Source organism: Xenopus tropicalis, chromosome 8 (assembly GCF_000004195.4).
Source record: "Xenopus tropicalis strain Nigerian chromosome 8, UCB_Xtro_10.0, whole genome shotgun sequence".
NCBI lineage: Eukaryota > Metazoa > Chordata > Amphibia > Anura > Pipidae > Xenopus > Xenopus tropicalis.
The window spans coordinates 109355053-109372658 of record NC_030684.2 but is presented as its reverse complement, the minus strand read 5'-3'; the positions used below and the strand labels follow the sequence as shown (position 1 = coordinate 109372658).

The following is a 17606-nucleotide window of genomic DNA, read 5'->3' as shown; positions in this document are numbered from 1 at the left end:
AAAGGGAACATGCAATGGAGACTACCTCCAAAATGGATCACACATAAATTTATACAAGAGGCCTATAAAACCCAAATCAAAGAATTCTGGGAAATTAACGCAGGGACAGCTACACAACAAGTAGTATGGGACACTAGCAAAGCCTATACAAGGGGAGCATATATATCTTTAATAAAGGAGGCCAGGCGCCTACAGGACGCTGACCTAGAATCCCTCCGTAAAGCTCAGGGAGAAGCCGAAGAGGCATATACCAATGACCCAACTGACCCACGAGGAGAGGCCCTTGAGACCGCCCAAAGAGACGTAAATTTAGCCTATGTTCATAAATATACCCAATGGGAACTCAAAAAAGCAGCCACATGGTATGAAAAAGGGGACAAATGTGGAAAACTCCTAGCCATTCTAGCCAGGGAACCCACACACATAACATCTATTCCTAGATTAATCTCTTCCCGAGGCCAAGAAGTCCTCAGACAAGACCAGATCACAGCTGAATTTGCCCACTATTATTCCACACTATATGACTCCAAAATAAACTACCCCCCTGAGACCCTGACTCAATATCTAAGTGAGACACCAATACCCACTCTAAGCCAAGTAGAAGCCGAGGTGCTTAATAGGGAAATCAATCTAGAGGAAGTCACGAAGGCCATAGACAGTTTCCCTAACGGGAAATCCCCTGGACCAGATGGGCTCCCCATAGAGTGGTACAAAACTAATAAAGATATTGTGGCACCCAAACTTTGCAACCTGTACAATATGATCACACAAGGAGCCCACCTACCAGAAAGTATGAGAATGGCCACTATCACCCTGATTCTTAAACAGGGAAAGCCCCCTGAGAGATGCGAATCCTACAGGCCAATCTCACTGCTAAACTCAGATGTAAAAATACTTGCTAAAGTCTTAGCCAATAGACTCAAGACAGTCATAGAACTCCTAATCCACCCGGACCAAACCGGTTTTATGCCAAGCAAAGCCACCGACATCAACATCAGGCGCCTGTTCACAAACATATGGGCCAAGCACGATGTCACAGGGGAAAGAGTGGTTGTAGCTCTAGACACTGAAAAGGCGTTCGATACAGTGGAATGGTCCTACTTGTGGGCCCTTCTCGCACGCTATGGGCTGGGGAGCCAGTTTATTAGCTGGGTGAAAGCCCTATACGAATCACCCAGTGCAAGAATCATGGTCAACTCAGAACTGTCCCAGGCATTCCCTCTTAAAAGAGGTACAAGGCAGGGGTGCCCCTTGTCACCCTTCCTATTTGCACTGGCCATTGAGCCTCTAGCCATCAAAATACGTAACAACGCAGGCATACAAGGTCTCAAACTGCAAAGGGTTGAGGAAAAAATATCGCTTTATGCTGATGATATGTTAATCTATTTGGCCAATCCGAAACAACCCCTCACGGAGCTCCTAACGGAGGTCATAAGGTTCGGAGGATTATCCGGCCTCAGAGTTAATTGGGCTAAGTCATTGGTGTTCCCCATAGACAATGAAGCGGCCAGAGACCCAACACATGGACCCCAACTACAATGGGTCACATCGTTTACATACTTGGGCATAGTAATCCATAAGGACCCTAAGAAATTTACAGAGAGGAATCTGACACCCCCACTCAAATCCCTAAGGACTAAACTACAACACTGGGCTAGCCTGCCACTTTCTTTGCCGGGCCGCATTAATATTCTAAAAATGATTTGGCTACCCAAGTTCCTTTACCTATTTCATAACGCCCCAATCCTCCCTGCCAAAAAATGGTTCAGGGAAATTGATGTCTGTGTCAGAGAATTTATCTGGGCGGGGGAACGACCCAGAATAAAAATGCCAATGCTAGAAGCCCCAGTTAAAAAAGGGGGACTTGCTCTTCCTAACTTCCTCCTGTATTTCTATGCCAGTCAACTGGTGTATGCAAATTGGTGGTTTAACCCAGACCCCAATAACCAGGCCACGGTACTAGAAGCAGCGGTGGTCTCCTCGTTTGAAGCACTGGCAAACCAAATATATAGAGGGATACCATCCATACACCCTTTAACCCCACCCATGAAAACCTTAATCCAGGTCTTTTCTAGAACGGTAAAAGTAACACACCAAAAAGCAAATAGCTGGTCCAAATGGACACCACTCTGGGGCAATAATACTCTAACGCAATTTAAGACCTTCCCAGATGCTAACCTTTGGGCTGCTGCAGGGGTAAAGCGCCTACATGATGTGGTGGAAGCAGGAGGTATCAAGCGATACGCTCAATTAAAGGAGGAATTTAACCTGCAAAACCACATGCTCTTCAGGTACCTCCAGTTGAAACATGCGTTCCAGATACAGTTCCCCAGGGAACCCCCCATTATTACCGAAAGCACCCTTGAACGATACTTACATAGACCCAATCTGCTCAAGCCCCTCAGCTGGTTCTATGCTATACTACTGCAGGGGAGTTTTGACTCGGTAAATCATATTAGGCTGAAATGGGCCCAGGATTTTCCCCAGCTAGATAATGAGGTCTGGAAAGACATACTAGAACAAATAACAGAAACCAATATAGCAACAAGGGACCGCTATATACAGGTCAAATTCCTTAACAGAGTGTACCTAACCCCCCACAGGCTGGCACGTATTTACCAGGGCTACCCAGACGTGTGTGTAAAATGTAATGTAGATCAGGGCAATTACATCCATGTATTCTGGGACTGTCCTAAAATTCAGCAGTACTGGACTACTATACTCACTTTTATGGGCTCCTCGCTGGGACTCCCAAATATCAGGACACCTGAATTTTGCCTACTAGGCCATACTGAAGGTCTTACTTTGCCCTCCGGGGACAGGATATGTCTGCAGCAACTCCTACACTATGCCAAGAAAGCTATTTTGCTGACATGGAAAAATATGGAACCGCCAACCCTGGGATTCTGGATAAAACTGGTGGATGATACACTCCCAAGACAGAAACTTACCTACCTGGCCCGAGGATGCCCGGCCAAGTTTGACAAAATATGGAGCTGCTGGCTGACAGTCCCACGAACAAATAACGTAACCCACTAATACCTCAATAAACCCTAGATAAGTAGCTAGGCACTGTTACAAAGGAAAGTTCTTCAAATGTAAACGCCCACCACCGAGTATTACCATGTATGAGTATTTCTTTCTTTCCTATTCTCTTTCACTTCCTACTTTACTATCTTCTTTTTGTTTTAAAACAAATAAAGAAAAACTTTCAAAAAAAAAAGACATGTTTTTGGGAAGTGAAAGCCCCAGGATCTACTAGGGCAGGATGGGTGTCTGCAGATAATGTAAAGATTATTTAGCAAATATCAGAATAAGAATTGTATTTGTTTCTATAACAAAATCACTTTTTCTAGAGTTTTTTTTTTTTCTTCTCGAATTCTCTTCTTTTTTCAATGAGAACATTTTGGGAGCTTAAATCTGCCTAGATCCTTTCAAAAATATAAGCACATCATTGTTTGAATGAAAATCTTCTCACTTACTATAGGATTTTTGAATCATTGGGAATTCTCAAGTTTTTTTTTTTTTCCTCAAGCTTTATTTTTAAAGTATGTAGAAAACTTGCGCAATGGTAGGGAAAAAAATTATTTGGCATTTACACAAGGAACAGATGATGAAAAATGATTGAAAAAGTTGAGAAAATCTGACATTTCTTGCACAAGATTTGGCAAGAAAAATCAAAGAATTTTTGAAATTTTCATTAATCTCTCCTGAAATTTGAGTTCTGAAGAAGACAGTATTGACAGAATTCAGATGGAAAACTCCAGTTGCCAACAATGGCAATTAAAAAAAAAAAAAAAAAAACCCGTATACATTTTTTTTGATGAAATTAGGTTGTGTCTTCTTGCTCACAATTACAATAAACACCGGCTTTCATTTATTTCTAGTCGAAAACCATCGCTATTTTCCCAAGACAGATTGAAACTTTTTCTGAAGTTGCACTGTGAAGCACATGAAGGAATAATAAAGACTAAGGTAGAATGTTTTTTAAGTTTTCATTTTTTATTTTAATAAAATTGTCAGATGGCTCTGAATCAGACAATAAATAAATCTTAGGGACCAAATCTGTTTTTAGAAAAAAAAATCATATAGTACTGAATTGTTTTGTTTTTTTTTTTGCTGGTGAAAGTGCATTTGCTTGCCTGTGTTTTAGAGATGCAGAGAATCCAGAATTTGGTTTGGGATTCGGCCAAGATTCATCCTTTTTTCAGCAGGATTCAGATGAATCCATGCCTCTGGGTGAACCAAATCTGAATCCTTAAAATCATGTGACTTTTTGTCACATAAACCACTAGGTAAATTTTGAATTGATCTTGTCAGGAATATAGTATAAATAGATGCATATCTGCAGATAAACAAGGCCATGGGTAAAGGGATCTTTGCAATTTTTGAAACTATTTTCCATTTCTTTTCTGTGCAGCCAAGTTCAGTCACAAAATACCAAGTTTCTGTGAGAAATTTTCTCAATTATTTTCCTGAGGAGCCACCGGATTTTCAGCGCTCACCCCCAAATAAAAAAATAAGTGGAAGACCTCTTCCAAACAAGCACTTAAATCGGGTAAGCTGGATTGTTAATATTTTTTCCCCTTAATTTTAAACAAATTTTGTTCGTATTGAAGAGGGGGTCTAAATAGTTGAGTAGGAGCACCGTGTGCGTATCTTGATGGACTTATTAATTTTTAAGCAAAGCTGAACTATCATGTGCCATCACCCTGGGACCTAGTTATTGATGGTACTTTGTGTATAAAATACAAACTCTTCTTTCACTTTCAATAAAACAAGAGCCCTACATTAAAAATATCTTATTTTACATGCATATCCAGGTTTTCAATCCCTTTCGCACACTCGGCTAGGTAAATCCTGCGGGTTCCCCCTTTTCAGAGAGTGGAATGAGATGAATAGAAAAGAACTAGTGAAAATGATATATTTTGGTATAAAATAACTACCAAAGTGTTATAACTGTACACGATTTTTGTGTACATCAGTACTATCTTTTCTGTATTAATGTTAAAAGGGCAATGGATTAGCAAACAAACAGAAACAGATCCAAGCTGCAAAAGAACGAGAGAGAATCTTGCAACAGAAAAAGCAACTGAAAGCTATGGGTAAGGAAATCCCTGCTAACTACCACATTTTAAATTCTGGCTGTGCATCTGTTTGTTTCAACACAAAGTTTAACACAAACACAATTGTTGGTAACAATTCTTAATGCTGTGACTGTCACACTGAACACCATAGCTTTCTCACCTGTCTGTGATTTCCCTAAACCAAGGGGCATATTTATTATGCTGTGTAAAACGAATTCCCTAAAATAACGGTGTAAAAAGCTGTGTAAAATGGAGAAGATCGCCTTCCAAACACCAGATTTTACGTCGTTATTTTACATAAGTTCCGGCGGAAGAAAAAATGCGTGAAAAAATTACACCGTTTTTTACACAGCAAAGCCTGGTGATGTGTGGTGAATTTTCTCACCGTTTCTTACACACTGCCTGACGAAAGTTCCAATTGGGAACTGAAATGTTGGACTGAATAAAACCTCACTTTTTATTTCACCTGATATTTCCTGTGTGAAAATCCCTCTGAGTGCCGTCACTTCTCTCCTATCTGCATATTACAACATTGCACTGGCACCCAGGTAGCATCTAATATTAATGGTGTGCAGCTTACTGACTGTTTGTTTACACAGCATGATAAATACGCCCCCTAATGACTTTTTGATGATTTTGCTATGTGTCAAATCAAATAATGCTTTTACAGCAGGGGTCCCCAACCTTTTTTTTTTTTACCCATAAGTCACATTCAAATGTAAAAATAGTTGGGGAGCCATACAAGCATTAAAAAGTTCCAGGAAGTTGCAAATTAAGGATGTTATTGGCTGTGTGGTAGCCCCCCTATATAGACTGGCAGCCTAGAGGAACGAGGCTTTGTTTGGCAGTACACCAGGCTTTTATGCAACTAAAATGTGCCACCAAGTCTGGAATTCAAAAATAAGCACGTGCTTTGAGGCCACTGGGAGCAACATCTAAGGGGTTGGTGAGCTACATGTTGCCCCTGAGCCACTGGTTGGGGATCACACCTTGCCTTCCCACTTCCATTTTTAAGCAAAAAATATTTGTGTATGGCTGTCCATTTTCTAATGGAGATCTGCCCAATGTGCACTGGTAGGTTTCATTCATTCTTTTCTATTTACATATGGGGCAGCTGTGGGTGACATCAGCCTTTTCTCTGCCTTTTTGGTGGAGAAATTACTTTGTCTGACATAAACCTAAGGTATTATGCAGTGGAATCAGTTAATGCTCTGTAAATACAACAATACTACTGATATGGGATCCGTTATCCTGAAACCCTTTATCCAGAAAGCTCCCAATCTCACATAGACTCCATTTTAATCAATTAAATAGTGATTGCCTATCTGAATATCTGCTGAAACAGCTTCCTTGCTCTCTGTGAACGTTTTATTAGAAATGGAAAAGGCAAGGATGAGAAGAGAACGTGCAGTGGATGCAAGGTCCCGCATACAAGAGAAACATATTAAGGAAAGGCAAAAGGAAGAGCTGAAAAAAATAGTAGAGGTGGAAAGGTTAAAGAAGAAAGAAGAGAAAGAGAGGATGAAACTGGAAAAAGAGAAGGTAATGCACTCTTTAATGATCTACATACTAAAACTAGCAACTTAATTCAGCTTGTCCTACAGTTCTGACTATGACTCTTAGCATGCTTTAGTTCTTGACTGGAGTATGCTGTGAGTTATATAGGAATCTTAGCTTATCCCAGGGTCAGCAACACTAACACTAGACTTTAAAAGGAACCTGGTCAGTTTTTTTTTTTTGGTGGACAAGAAAGCCTGCTCTTTTTGAGTGACTCCAAATGAAGTCACTGGGAGGTGGTTACAGGCACTTGAGAAATGCTGCTTGTGACATTTACCTAAGGCATGGTTAAAACAAAGACAATGGTCTTCAATGAAAACAAAAAAAATATAAAAAATAGCATCATAAAATGTTATCTGCCCACTCTTCTCATCTGATCCTCCTAAAATAACATGCTTTTTAAAATATACATTCTGAATAGTGATTAGTTCAAATGGTTGCCTAGAAACTGCTGCAGTGTGGAATCCAAGATGGGGAGCTCCTGTGACAATTGTAACGACCTATATCACTACTACTATAGAGATGCTGAAAATTTAAGCCAGGGTTGTCATTTTATAATATAAAATATGGCATTTCTAGCCATATTCATGTTTAGTTCTCCTTTAAGGGTTTTTTTTTGTTTTGTTTTCTTAAATGGTCTCACTTATTGAGAAAAATCTATTTTTTTTTTTTTTTTTTTTTTTACCCCTAACTTTTAACACTGTTTTGCTCAACTGTAATGATTACTTCTGAATCATACTTAAATAGGAAAGGGAGAAACTTCGTGAGGAAAAGAAGAAATATGCAGAACGTCTCAAACAGTGGAGCAGACCTCGGGATGATATGGAGTGTGATGATCTTAAGGTATCGGTGACAAATGTTTTTATATAGAATTTTAGCTATGCACTAAGTAATGGTGGAGGGGCTTTTGCCATGGAGACACAGCCTTAAGGTGGTCTGAAATTTTGATTTTAGGAAAAAATACAAATTGTATATTATGCAGGTGTCACACTACATTAACTCTTAATATGTACATTTATATATATCAGATGGCAAAAGCACAAGGCAGTATTCTCAACTTCTAGTTTCACCAAATGGACTCTGTTTCTGAACCTGTTCTGAAAAAAATGTATCTAATATTAAATCCCCAAAAACGTATTGTATCTCAGGAGCTTCCTGAACCCACTCCAGTGAAAACAAGGCTCCCTCCTGAAAGTTTTGGAGATGCCATCATGGTGCTAGAGTTTCTACATGCTTTTGGAGACCTGTTTGACCTTAAGGATGAGTTTCCTGATGGAATGACATTCGGTAAGTTATTACCTATTCATAAAATTTTCATAGTAAGTAAATAGTAATGAGCGAATCTACCAAAACTAACCCACATTCTTTAAGTGGAACAAACTAAATATAAAAGTCTATTGTGAGTGTTTGTATGCATAGCAAAACATAATAAAAGGTGAAATCTGTTTTAGCGCAGATGAGGTACTAGTTGTGTAATAGTAACATAAGCATTGTTACAACAGTATATGCCGAATGCTGTAATTTTTTATTATGAATTTTAATTTTGATCTTTTATAGTCACAAATGTTAAATGTTCCCGTTCTTACTTATAGAGATGCTTGAAGAAGCTTTAGTGGGCAGTGACCCTGAAGGTCCGCTTTGTGAGCTTCTTTTTTTCTTCATGAGTGCCATCTTTCAGGCTGTGGCTGAAGAAGAGGAGGAAGTGGAAAAAGAACAAGTAAAAGAGACTGAACCCAAAGGTCAGAGGTTTTGCTTAGTGCAAACCCTTTTCCTTACATCCAAAAATAGAGAAGATTTCTGAATGTTCTGTATGTGCCTGGGGCAAGTAAAATAGACATGCAAATGTATCATGAACATTAAGGGTATTTAGTCTATTTTTGTGTTCTGTAGTAAATGTCTATGCATTAGCTCTTTTGAACAGGGCCGTCTTTTTTTCAGTTATTAGTTGTTTTTGTACGTAAATCTTAATTGTATATATCCATTTATTGTACAGCTGTGCAGAATATGTTGGTGCTTTATAAATACATGTTATAATAATAACTTTTCTTTTTTTCTTGGTTTGTTTGTGTGACTATGGAATTATTAAGAAGGAAACACATGCTAGCACTAATCTGGATCCCAACAAGTTGAGGATTCATAGCAGTTCTTGTTGTACAAAAGAAATATAGTTTATTTTTATTTTATAGTTTTATTTTTATTTTATTTTTTCTACTTGTTGGGATCCAGATTAGTGCCAGCCTGTGTTTCCTGCTGAATATTCTATCTCCTTTGCTGAAGGTCTTGGGCATGTGCACCTGGGCCTGGTGGTATCTGTATACCCTACTCCTTCATTTCACTGGAATTGAATTGTATGCAATGCCCACTTAGCCTTTCCTGTATCCTCCCAGCTACTAGCAAAGAGGCAAACTTGATCCGGAGCCCATTTTTGATAGAGCCATTAATATTCACTGGACAATGGAGAGCAAAAAGGTTTTGAAAACCTGTCATACATTTCAAAATATAGGTGCATTAGTTTTAATTTTTCCCCCCCAGCCTACATAAGAGACAGTAGAAAGTAAACCCTGTCTTAGCAGGAGGTAGGGCACTTAATTAAAAAAAAAGAGACGCTGTCTCATTTATATATTGAAAGAAATGGGTCTTAAAAAATTTGACTGCAAAACTGGAACAGGGAAAAATATTGTTTCAAGGAAGAGGAGCAGTGGGTACTAGCCAAAGCCCACCAACCAGTAGTCACAACATAAGAGTGCCTTTGGTGCCAAGAATTACAGTATTGGTCAGAGGATTAAGGTTTTGTCCAATAAATGCATAAAGTACGGACATAGAAATCGATATCCTGTAGTGCTCTGTGACCCCTTTCTGTTTAATTGAAAAGAAAATCAGAATCGTACCAAAAAATCCTTCTATTCAAATAAGCTGTTTATTTTTGTAATACAATAACCCTATATGCTATCAGTTGGAAAGTATATTTGGTAATACATACATACCCTGCACTTATGTAGAAGTTGCTGTTTTTTTCTGCAGCCCTATTATAGACAGCTTCTGAGAACTGTCAAACTATTACTCAGAATTTCCCCCCTTCCTTCACAGATTTAGCAGAAGCTTTGGATGAAGATGCTGATCCAACCAAATCTGCCCTAACAGCTGTGGCCACTTTAGCAGCAGCATGGCCTCAACTACACCAAGGTAGGTTCCTTTTATGCAAATGTTATCTTCTGGAGTATCTTTTTAAAGTCTTTAGAAATGGATCTGATATAAAAGAAGTCATCTTTCAGTTCAACACCCGTTTGGTGTATCCCTTCTGCAGGTTGTCGTCTGAAAAACTTAGATTTGGACAGCTGCACACTGTCGGAGATCCTGAGGTTACACATTTTGGCATCTGGTGCTGATGCAACTTTTGCCAATGCAAAGTATCGATACCAAAAGCAAGGGGGATTTGATGCTACAGATGATGCTTGTGTGGAACTACGGCTCAGCCATCCTGCCATTCTGAAGAAGCTTTCCACTGTATCTGTATATGCCCTGCAACCTGGTGAGACTATTAACACAAATATGATTAGAAATGAGTTTATTGCAATTTGGTATGTATAGTAAAACTCCCTTAATGTTTTTGTATAGCCAGTTTTGTGTAGTTAAGCTGGCCATACATGTTAAGATCCACTCATCAAATGAGCAGATCTTTAACTTATAAGCCCACCTTGAGCTGGCTTGCCTAATCAATAACTGTCTCAAAATTGGGCAATACTCTGTCAGCCAGTTTTGACTGCAGTCTTCAGCCAGTAAGACTTAATAGGCTTTCAGTTATTTGACCCTGGCCAGCATATGGGTTGCTAAACCTGCTCATTTGGCAACCTTGTCAGAAGCGCAGATCTTCTTTTTATTTCACTTTCAAATGGTCGAAAGTATCAGTTAATTTGACTTTGCATAGCAGAAAAATTACTTTTCTTTTTCTTTCACTGGAGAAGTAAAAATGGATGGACACAAATATAATCTTTTCCCTAGGTGAGAAGCTAAAGATTCTTCATGCACTTTGTGGAAAGCTGCTGACATTAGTCTCCACAAGAGATTATATTGAAGACTACGTGGAAGAGCTGCGGCAAGCAAAACAGGAGTTCAGAGAGCTGAAAGCAGAGCAGAATCGAAGAGAACGAGAAGAGGCCGCTGCCAGGTAATCAGAAATTACCTGCTGGTAGGACATCAGTCTTCCAGGATGGGATGGGCTTATTTATTTTGCTTTTTGAACCCCAGATTGCAAAATAAACATCAGTTTTACTATTTAGACTGATTTTCTTAGCAAGCTTACGTTAAGTTAATATAATAGTTGAATATCAAACAGAAAAGTTCAGGGGAATTTAGTTACAAAGCTTTAACAGAAATATGGAGGGTGTACTGATCCAGAGCATAAGAACTTTACAGCCAGTGCTTATGGGAATACCATCCTTCAAAAATGTTCTTTTCTAAGTGTGCCTATTAAAAGTTAATGCTATGGACATGAATAATTTAGCATGAAAAGCACTAGGGACCATATATGCAGTGATAGTGAAGCACATTTGTTTTGTTTAGAACTACACTAATTGACGTATTGCCCGATATCATCATCTATATACCTTATAAATGATATCTGTTCTTCCAATTTAGGATTCGCAAAAGAAAAGAGGATAAGTTGAAAGAACAAGAAATGAAAATGAAGGATAAACAAGACAGAATTAAAGATGAGGAGAACAAAGGCTTTTCCAAAGATACTGGGTAAGCCACATTTGAATTCACGGAATAATTTAAAATGTACATAATTTGTATTGTAATAACATTGGCCAAACTCCCGGCCTTAAATACTGTAATTATATTAGAGTAGATAACTTATTTATTTGAAGCATGTTCCTATATAAACAATATTTAATTGTTAAGGTCATTATTAAATATGTCCGTGCAATCATTGTACTCCTCATGATTGGGTTGACACACTTTTTTGTTCCAGAAATGAAGAGCAAGATGAGTTAGACACCAGCTCTGAGAATAAAGATGCTGAGCAAAGGGACCAGGATTCAGCTTCTGATGACGAAGATGATGCTAGACCAACTGGCAGAAAAGGAAAAGGTAAAAAAAAAAGTTGCTAAAGTTACCATAGCTTTGTTATCTTCTACTGGGTGTACTATTTATACCAGCAGAAGAGGTGGTATCACAATACCATCATGAATCTGCAGAATATGTTGGCATAATAATAATAATGAATAGTCTCAAAAAACTTTAGAAAGCTCTCTTATGTCCTTGGAGGATACACAAACCATGGAGGCTTAAGTCCCCCTTCTATCAGGAGGTGGGGCATAGCAAGATGAACTACAAAGTGGCCCCCACCCCTCACAACCAGACATCTCTGTTCTTTTAGACAAGGCCTCTAGTGAAATTATTGCTACTCATTGTTAAATTATTTTCTTTTAAAACTTGTAGGAGACACAGGACTTCCCTCCCATAAAAATGAGAAGCTGTCTTTCTGCTTTCCACAGTTTTTTTTCCTTGAGTTCATGGTTTTGCTTGGTTAATGTTTGCTTGTGTCAATTAAGTCATCTGGGGGTGGGAAGGGTGGGAAAAATGCCCATATTCTTGCCACTATTCTACTCATAGTGTAGTGCTGTTCCAGGGATATATAACCCTTTTAGTAAAAGTCTTTAGCTTTAGGGCGAAGACACATGGATCTACTTCAGTGATCCCCAACCAGTGGCTCGTGAGCAACATGTTGCTCCCCAACCCCTTGGATGTTGTAAATGATCAGCATTGTCTATTATTGTAGTCTTTGACAAGTAGCTGCTACTAGTAGCTCTGTTTGTCTTCACCCTTAATCCTATATGTAGTGTTTATTGCTGTGTTCTAATGTGGAAAATCTAGAGTTTTTGAATACAAGACCAATGAGGATATTATCTACGACAAATGGAGTCAGGGCAGTGTAAATAGTATTATAATTGTGTAGGGATTCATTTCAGGATTCAGCCTTTTTCGGCAGGATTGGGCCGAATCCGAATCCTAAAAATCACTTGACTTTTTGTCATGAACAAGGAAGTTGAAACTTTTTCGCCATGAGGCATCAATTAACCCTTCCAAAGCCTATTTAGCATAAGCTAATTAGGATTTGGTTCGGTATTAATAGTTTCTAATGCTAATGGACAACTGCTGCACAAATATGGCAGCCCCCTAATAGAGGAACATGGGCGCTCAGATTGGTATTATCGGAGTTTTTGAACCTGAGAACTTCCTATATGCTTACTTCATCACCTTCAGACTTTGCCCTTACTTTTTTCCTACTGGATCAGTTAATTGGCTGCTTGTGCACTCTAACCAGTTGCATAAATTAAAGGGTCATTGGTTAATTTCTCCCTTGCAATGGCATAGGCAAACAGACTCAGCATATCACACACCGAATTTACTGTTATGTTTGATAACAAGATTGTCCTGTTGCCAAGATTATTCTATTAATGTGAACTGTTACATATGTGAATGTTGTACAAAGTTGAACAACCCCCTTTTTTAACCTCCCCTTAGATTGAGTACATGTTTTAGAATGAAGACTTCATTAATTTCCATGTTTATTAAGCGTACATTTTTTTAAAAAAAGGAATCAAAGGCCAGAGGGGATTTAAAGATGGAAAGAATAGAAATGGCAATTTCGATGGAGGACTGGAAAAGAAAGAGGTTTTGACTGCAGAGGAGGAAGAGCAGTTGCGGCAGGAGTACCTAAAACGAGAACAGGAATTGGTGGAAAAGATCCAGCAAGCCACCGCCTGCACCAATATATTTCCTCTAGGCCGAGATCGCTGGTACAGGCGCTTCTGGACTTTCTTTTCTGTGCCAGGACTCTTTTTAGAAGAGGATTACTCTAACCTCACTGAGGACCTGCTGCAGCCTCAGCCATTTTCTAAACAGGATACACCTCACAAGGACCTTACTGTAGTAAATGGTCATGAATCATCTACATCATCTCCCCAGGAGGACAAAAAAGAGACAGACACTCCAAAACCGGTAAACAGACCAAATCGCTGGTGCTACTACAGTTCTATAGAGCAACTGGACAAACTGATAGAAGCTCTGAACACAAGGGGCCACAGGGAAAGTGCCTTAAAAGATACACTGACACAGGAAAAAAGCAAGATCTGCCAGAGGCTGGATAGTTTCTCTGTTAATCGCTTCCACATTGCAGGTAAAATTTAACTGACCCTTTTTACTGTAAACTTAGTTTTTCTTACTTTGTGTATAATGTATCATTTTTTATATGTTCTATAGATGTAGGTACAGAGAGGTGTCCTGGAGACAGGGAGATATGGTGCATTGTCCTAGGTGTTGAAATGTAACTAGTACTCGTAGATTAGACTTCCGTGTCTAATCCACTGTGTATGGAAGTATTTGAGTGTAGAAAAAGACTGTCCAGTGCAGCACCAATCAGTTTCACTTCATTTTATTCAGGTCCTGTAAAAGGAATACTCTCGTGTTTTTAATTATGTCATTTTAATACTATATTACACTGTGTGCCTTGCAGAGCATTCATTCTACCATTCAAAATATTATTTTTAAACTAGTTCATTATGCACAATACTGTACAGCATCATGCAAGTCTTTTTAGACAGCTACTGCCTTGGTTATTCAATTATAATCCCCCTGTGCTATAAAAGAGCTTGTCTTCCTATTCCATACCAGTAGGTGGCACAAATTTGCCTTATACATCCATTTAAGAGCAGAACAAAATGAAACCTAACGTGTTCCAGCAATATATATCACAGGAGAAGGAATAGAGAAATTGTGGCAGATGGGGGGGGAAAAGGTGGGGAGGCGGGGGGGAGAGGTGTATGGAGGTGGGATAATGGAAATGACCTTCCCTCAAAATTGAGTGACCGTTTCTCGTTGCAGGCTTTTACCTAATGGGTTAAGATAAAAAAATACTTTTGAGATCAGATTTATTTATTTGAGCACTTTGTATTGGCCATATTCAAAACTTTTACTAGTTTTGCAATAAAGATAGACTTTTTTAGTCTCCCAAAATATAAAAGCTGCCCAATTCTTTGAAAGCCAGAGCAGTGTAAAAATGGTGTGTACTGCATAGGATGCTAGTGATACATTTGTAGTCAGGGAAAAATAAAGTTTTCTTTTAGACAGTGCAACATAAGGGGCAAAGTCAAGGGGGGGGGGATCAGTCGCAGTGAATTTGAAAATTCAGTTGCGTCATATAATTGCCACGGTAAAAAGTTGCAGCAACTATATATTTGAACGGCAGTATCAAACATTGATTAGTCACCGTGATTGTAGGTTTTAAAAAGTCGCCTGACTAATTGCCCTGCCTGTCTTCGCCCGGGGGAAGTATATTTAGTGATAAAATCAGTGCAATACTTTTCCTTCTATTTTACAGGGACAGTATACCTCTTGTTTAATATGTGAGCAATGAACAGTGCTTGTGCTGAACATACTTTTTAATCATGAAAAATCTGTTTTTGTAATTTTTGGAACAAAATAGGGCAGTAGCTTCAAATAACTTGAACTTAACTTGAAAAACCAAAAGACAAAAAATATGTTCAGCTCAAGCCCTATTAATTGTACTAATATTGTACAAGGGCTATATTGTCCCTTTAGGACTGCAGGCCCAAGTATGTGCTTGTTCCTTCAGCCAAGCCAGTGATATTATCTGGTTGAGGGGACCTGCAAGAAGAAAGTAATGGTGGGGAGATCCATGGAGCATACCTCCATCTGTTTATGGATGTCATTTATCATTAATGCTAACATGAGAGACATGAAATGTTTGGGTTTAGTAGCTTTCTGAAAGGAATATTTCCTTTGAAGTAGTAGTTTTGAAAGGCCTCCTAATAGCTCATAACTGCAGCTGTTCTTAAATGAGGAGCTGCCATGGATCTGGCATTTGCTGCCCTGCAAGTTGCTCTGGTAAAAGGCTGCAAACTCAGATGGTTAAACATATATGACATGCCATGAACAAATGTGGCACAAAGAAACCCCTTCAGTGGTTTGTCTCTTTAATATATTGAAAGTGTATGTGTGTTGCTGCAATTTTGAAGAATTCATTGTCGATATATGTTATCTGTACACTTAGCAAACCAGCAATTCTTACTGTGTGTGGCCACCTTAAGTACTTTGAATGCCAAATGACTACATTTATTAAGTAATGGTAGAATAATTCATATAACGCTTGTGTGGGGCCCTTTGTCATTGTAATATTGATCACTTGCATTTTATGCAATGTAATCAAGATGAGTGAGGCAATATTAATTTCCACAGCTGCTAAATAAATATTGGTGCAAGAAAAGATCCCATAAAAACCTTCCTTGCTTTTGTAGATAACACTCTACCAACATTAGACTTTAAGCCTGCTCGTGGAAAGTCGCTTAATGCATCTGAGAGTTCACCAGTATCTGCGGAGAAACAGCTTGAGCTTCGACTCTGTGACCTCATTCTGGACATTGAAGACAGGATTTATCAGGGAACTTTGGGGGCCATCAAGGTATTTAATTACTGAAATATTGTAGCGAGTTGTAAGAATTTCAAATAAAATCTAACCTATTTTATATCATTGAACAGATACGTTTAAAGGGGAACTCCAGATTCTGACCAAGTATTTGTTAAAGAGCCCCACACAACACAGAACCCCCTAATATGCCTATCACTCTAATCTGTTTTTGCAAAAAGTATGAATAAATACTATTTTTATATGTTGAAAACTGCTGCAGAACAGTTCTCCTCTTTCTGCATTATTTGAAATCCTGGCAGGGGAGGAGGGACTAAAACATGTTACAAATTGTAACAACTTCTCCACAGCTTAAAGACCACATACATACATATCTACATAACCCACTATGCACTGCACTGTGATGTTCCTTGCCTTAATGACACTTGTGCAGGCAATTGTGGGATTTTAGGGGGCAGGCTGAGGACAGCCAACTACTGTTAAATAAGAAGTCAGTAAGAGAACAGGGGCCAGCCTTAGGTAACAGTTCCAAACCATATTATTACAATAAAGATCATAAAAAGGCTGCATATCTTTTAATTGATGTTTACGTTTCAAAAAGCATAAATTGTGTTTGGGTGGCGTTCCCTTTCAAATTTTTTTTTTTATAGAGGCATTTATTACATTTAACTGAATACTCACCTCTTCTTTGAGCAGGTACCAGACAGGCAGTTATGGCGGGCGGCTCTTGAAAAGAACACATATGAACTTCTGAATGATGAAGCAAAGGAAAATGGTTCATCAAAACCTATGAACCATGGGATTGAGGAAATGGAAAATGACATAAAGCAGAGCGCTAAAGAGAGGTAAGGACTTCATATTTCTTTAACAAAACCAAAGCGTAAACCTATTTTCATTGTATTATTGCTGTATAAAATATTGTCATGGATGGATTGTCATGTAATGTTTTGCAACATTGTTATTTTCAGACTTCTGGGGTTAAAAAATGATACTCCTAGTGCTACATCTACAAGTACCAACACTCCCCAGCCAATGAACAATGCTGTTCGGTATCTAGCACGTGCACTTCTTCAGATCGAGCAGGGAGTAGAACGCAAATATCTGAAAGCTCCTCTTGGTAAGTCTATTAGGAAATTTGTTCACAAGTCCTTTTCTACCCATGTTTAATAGGTGAGTTGCCTGCTCGGCTAGGAATCTGTTCCAAAATACAGTTAGTCAGCAGTACAGGTATGGAATCTCTTATCCAGTATGGAATCCCTTATCCAAAAACCCACTGTCCAGAAAGTCCATTTTAACTCTATTTGAAATACTAGCTTGTACTTGATGGTAACTAAGCTGCTTAAATTCATATTGGTGGCAAAACTATCCAATTGGGTTTATTTCATATTTATTTTAATGTTTTTATTGCTTTGATCATATTAAAGCATAAATAATACAAGTAACAAATATGTAAAGGGTAGGCAAAAGATGCAGAATCCTTAACGGTAAATGTACATACAGTATTCTAAGTAGGG

At 38.6% G+C, this 17606-nt stretch overlaps 1 protein-coding gene across 3 annotated transcripts in view; it reads left to right on the top strand.

Annotated features, from left to right (window-relative positions):
• Window positions 1-17606, top strand: part of baz1a (bromodomain adjacent to zinc finger domain 1A) — a 39180-nt gene that overhangs the window by 13230 nt on the left and 8344 nt on the right. For all 3 annotated transcript variants that reach the window (XM_002935334.5, XM_004917237.4, XM_004917236.4), the window contains exons 6-21: window positions 3888-3975; window positions 4421-4558; window positions 5015-5105; window positions 6463-6629; window positions 7392-7487; window positions 7793-7931; window positions 8237-8383; window positions 9732-9827; window positions 9949-10173; window positions 10644-10809; window positions 11280-11387; window positions 11617-11735; window positions 13246-13827; window positions 15965-16128; window positions 16789-16937; window positions 17061-17209. In XM_002935334.5, coding sequence (XP_002935380.2) covers window positions 3888-3975; window positions 4421-4558; window positions 5015-5105; window positions 6463-6629; window positions 7392-7487; window positions 7793-7931; window positions 8237-8383; window positions 9732-9827; window positions 9949-10173; window positions 10644-10809; window positions 11280-11387; window positions 11617-11735; window positions 13246-13827; window positions 15965-16128; window positions 16789-16937; window positions 17061-17209 — 2624 coding nt within the window. The remainder of the gene's footprint in view (window positions 1-3887; window positions 3976-4420; window positions 4559-5014; window positions 5106-6462; window positions 6630-7391; window positions 7488-7792; window positions 7932-8236; window positions 8384-9731; window positions 9828-9948; window positions 10174-10643; window positions 10810-11279; window positions 11388-11616; window positions 11736-13245; window positions 13828-15964; window positions 16129-16788; window positions 16938-17060; window positions 17210-17606) is intronic.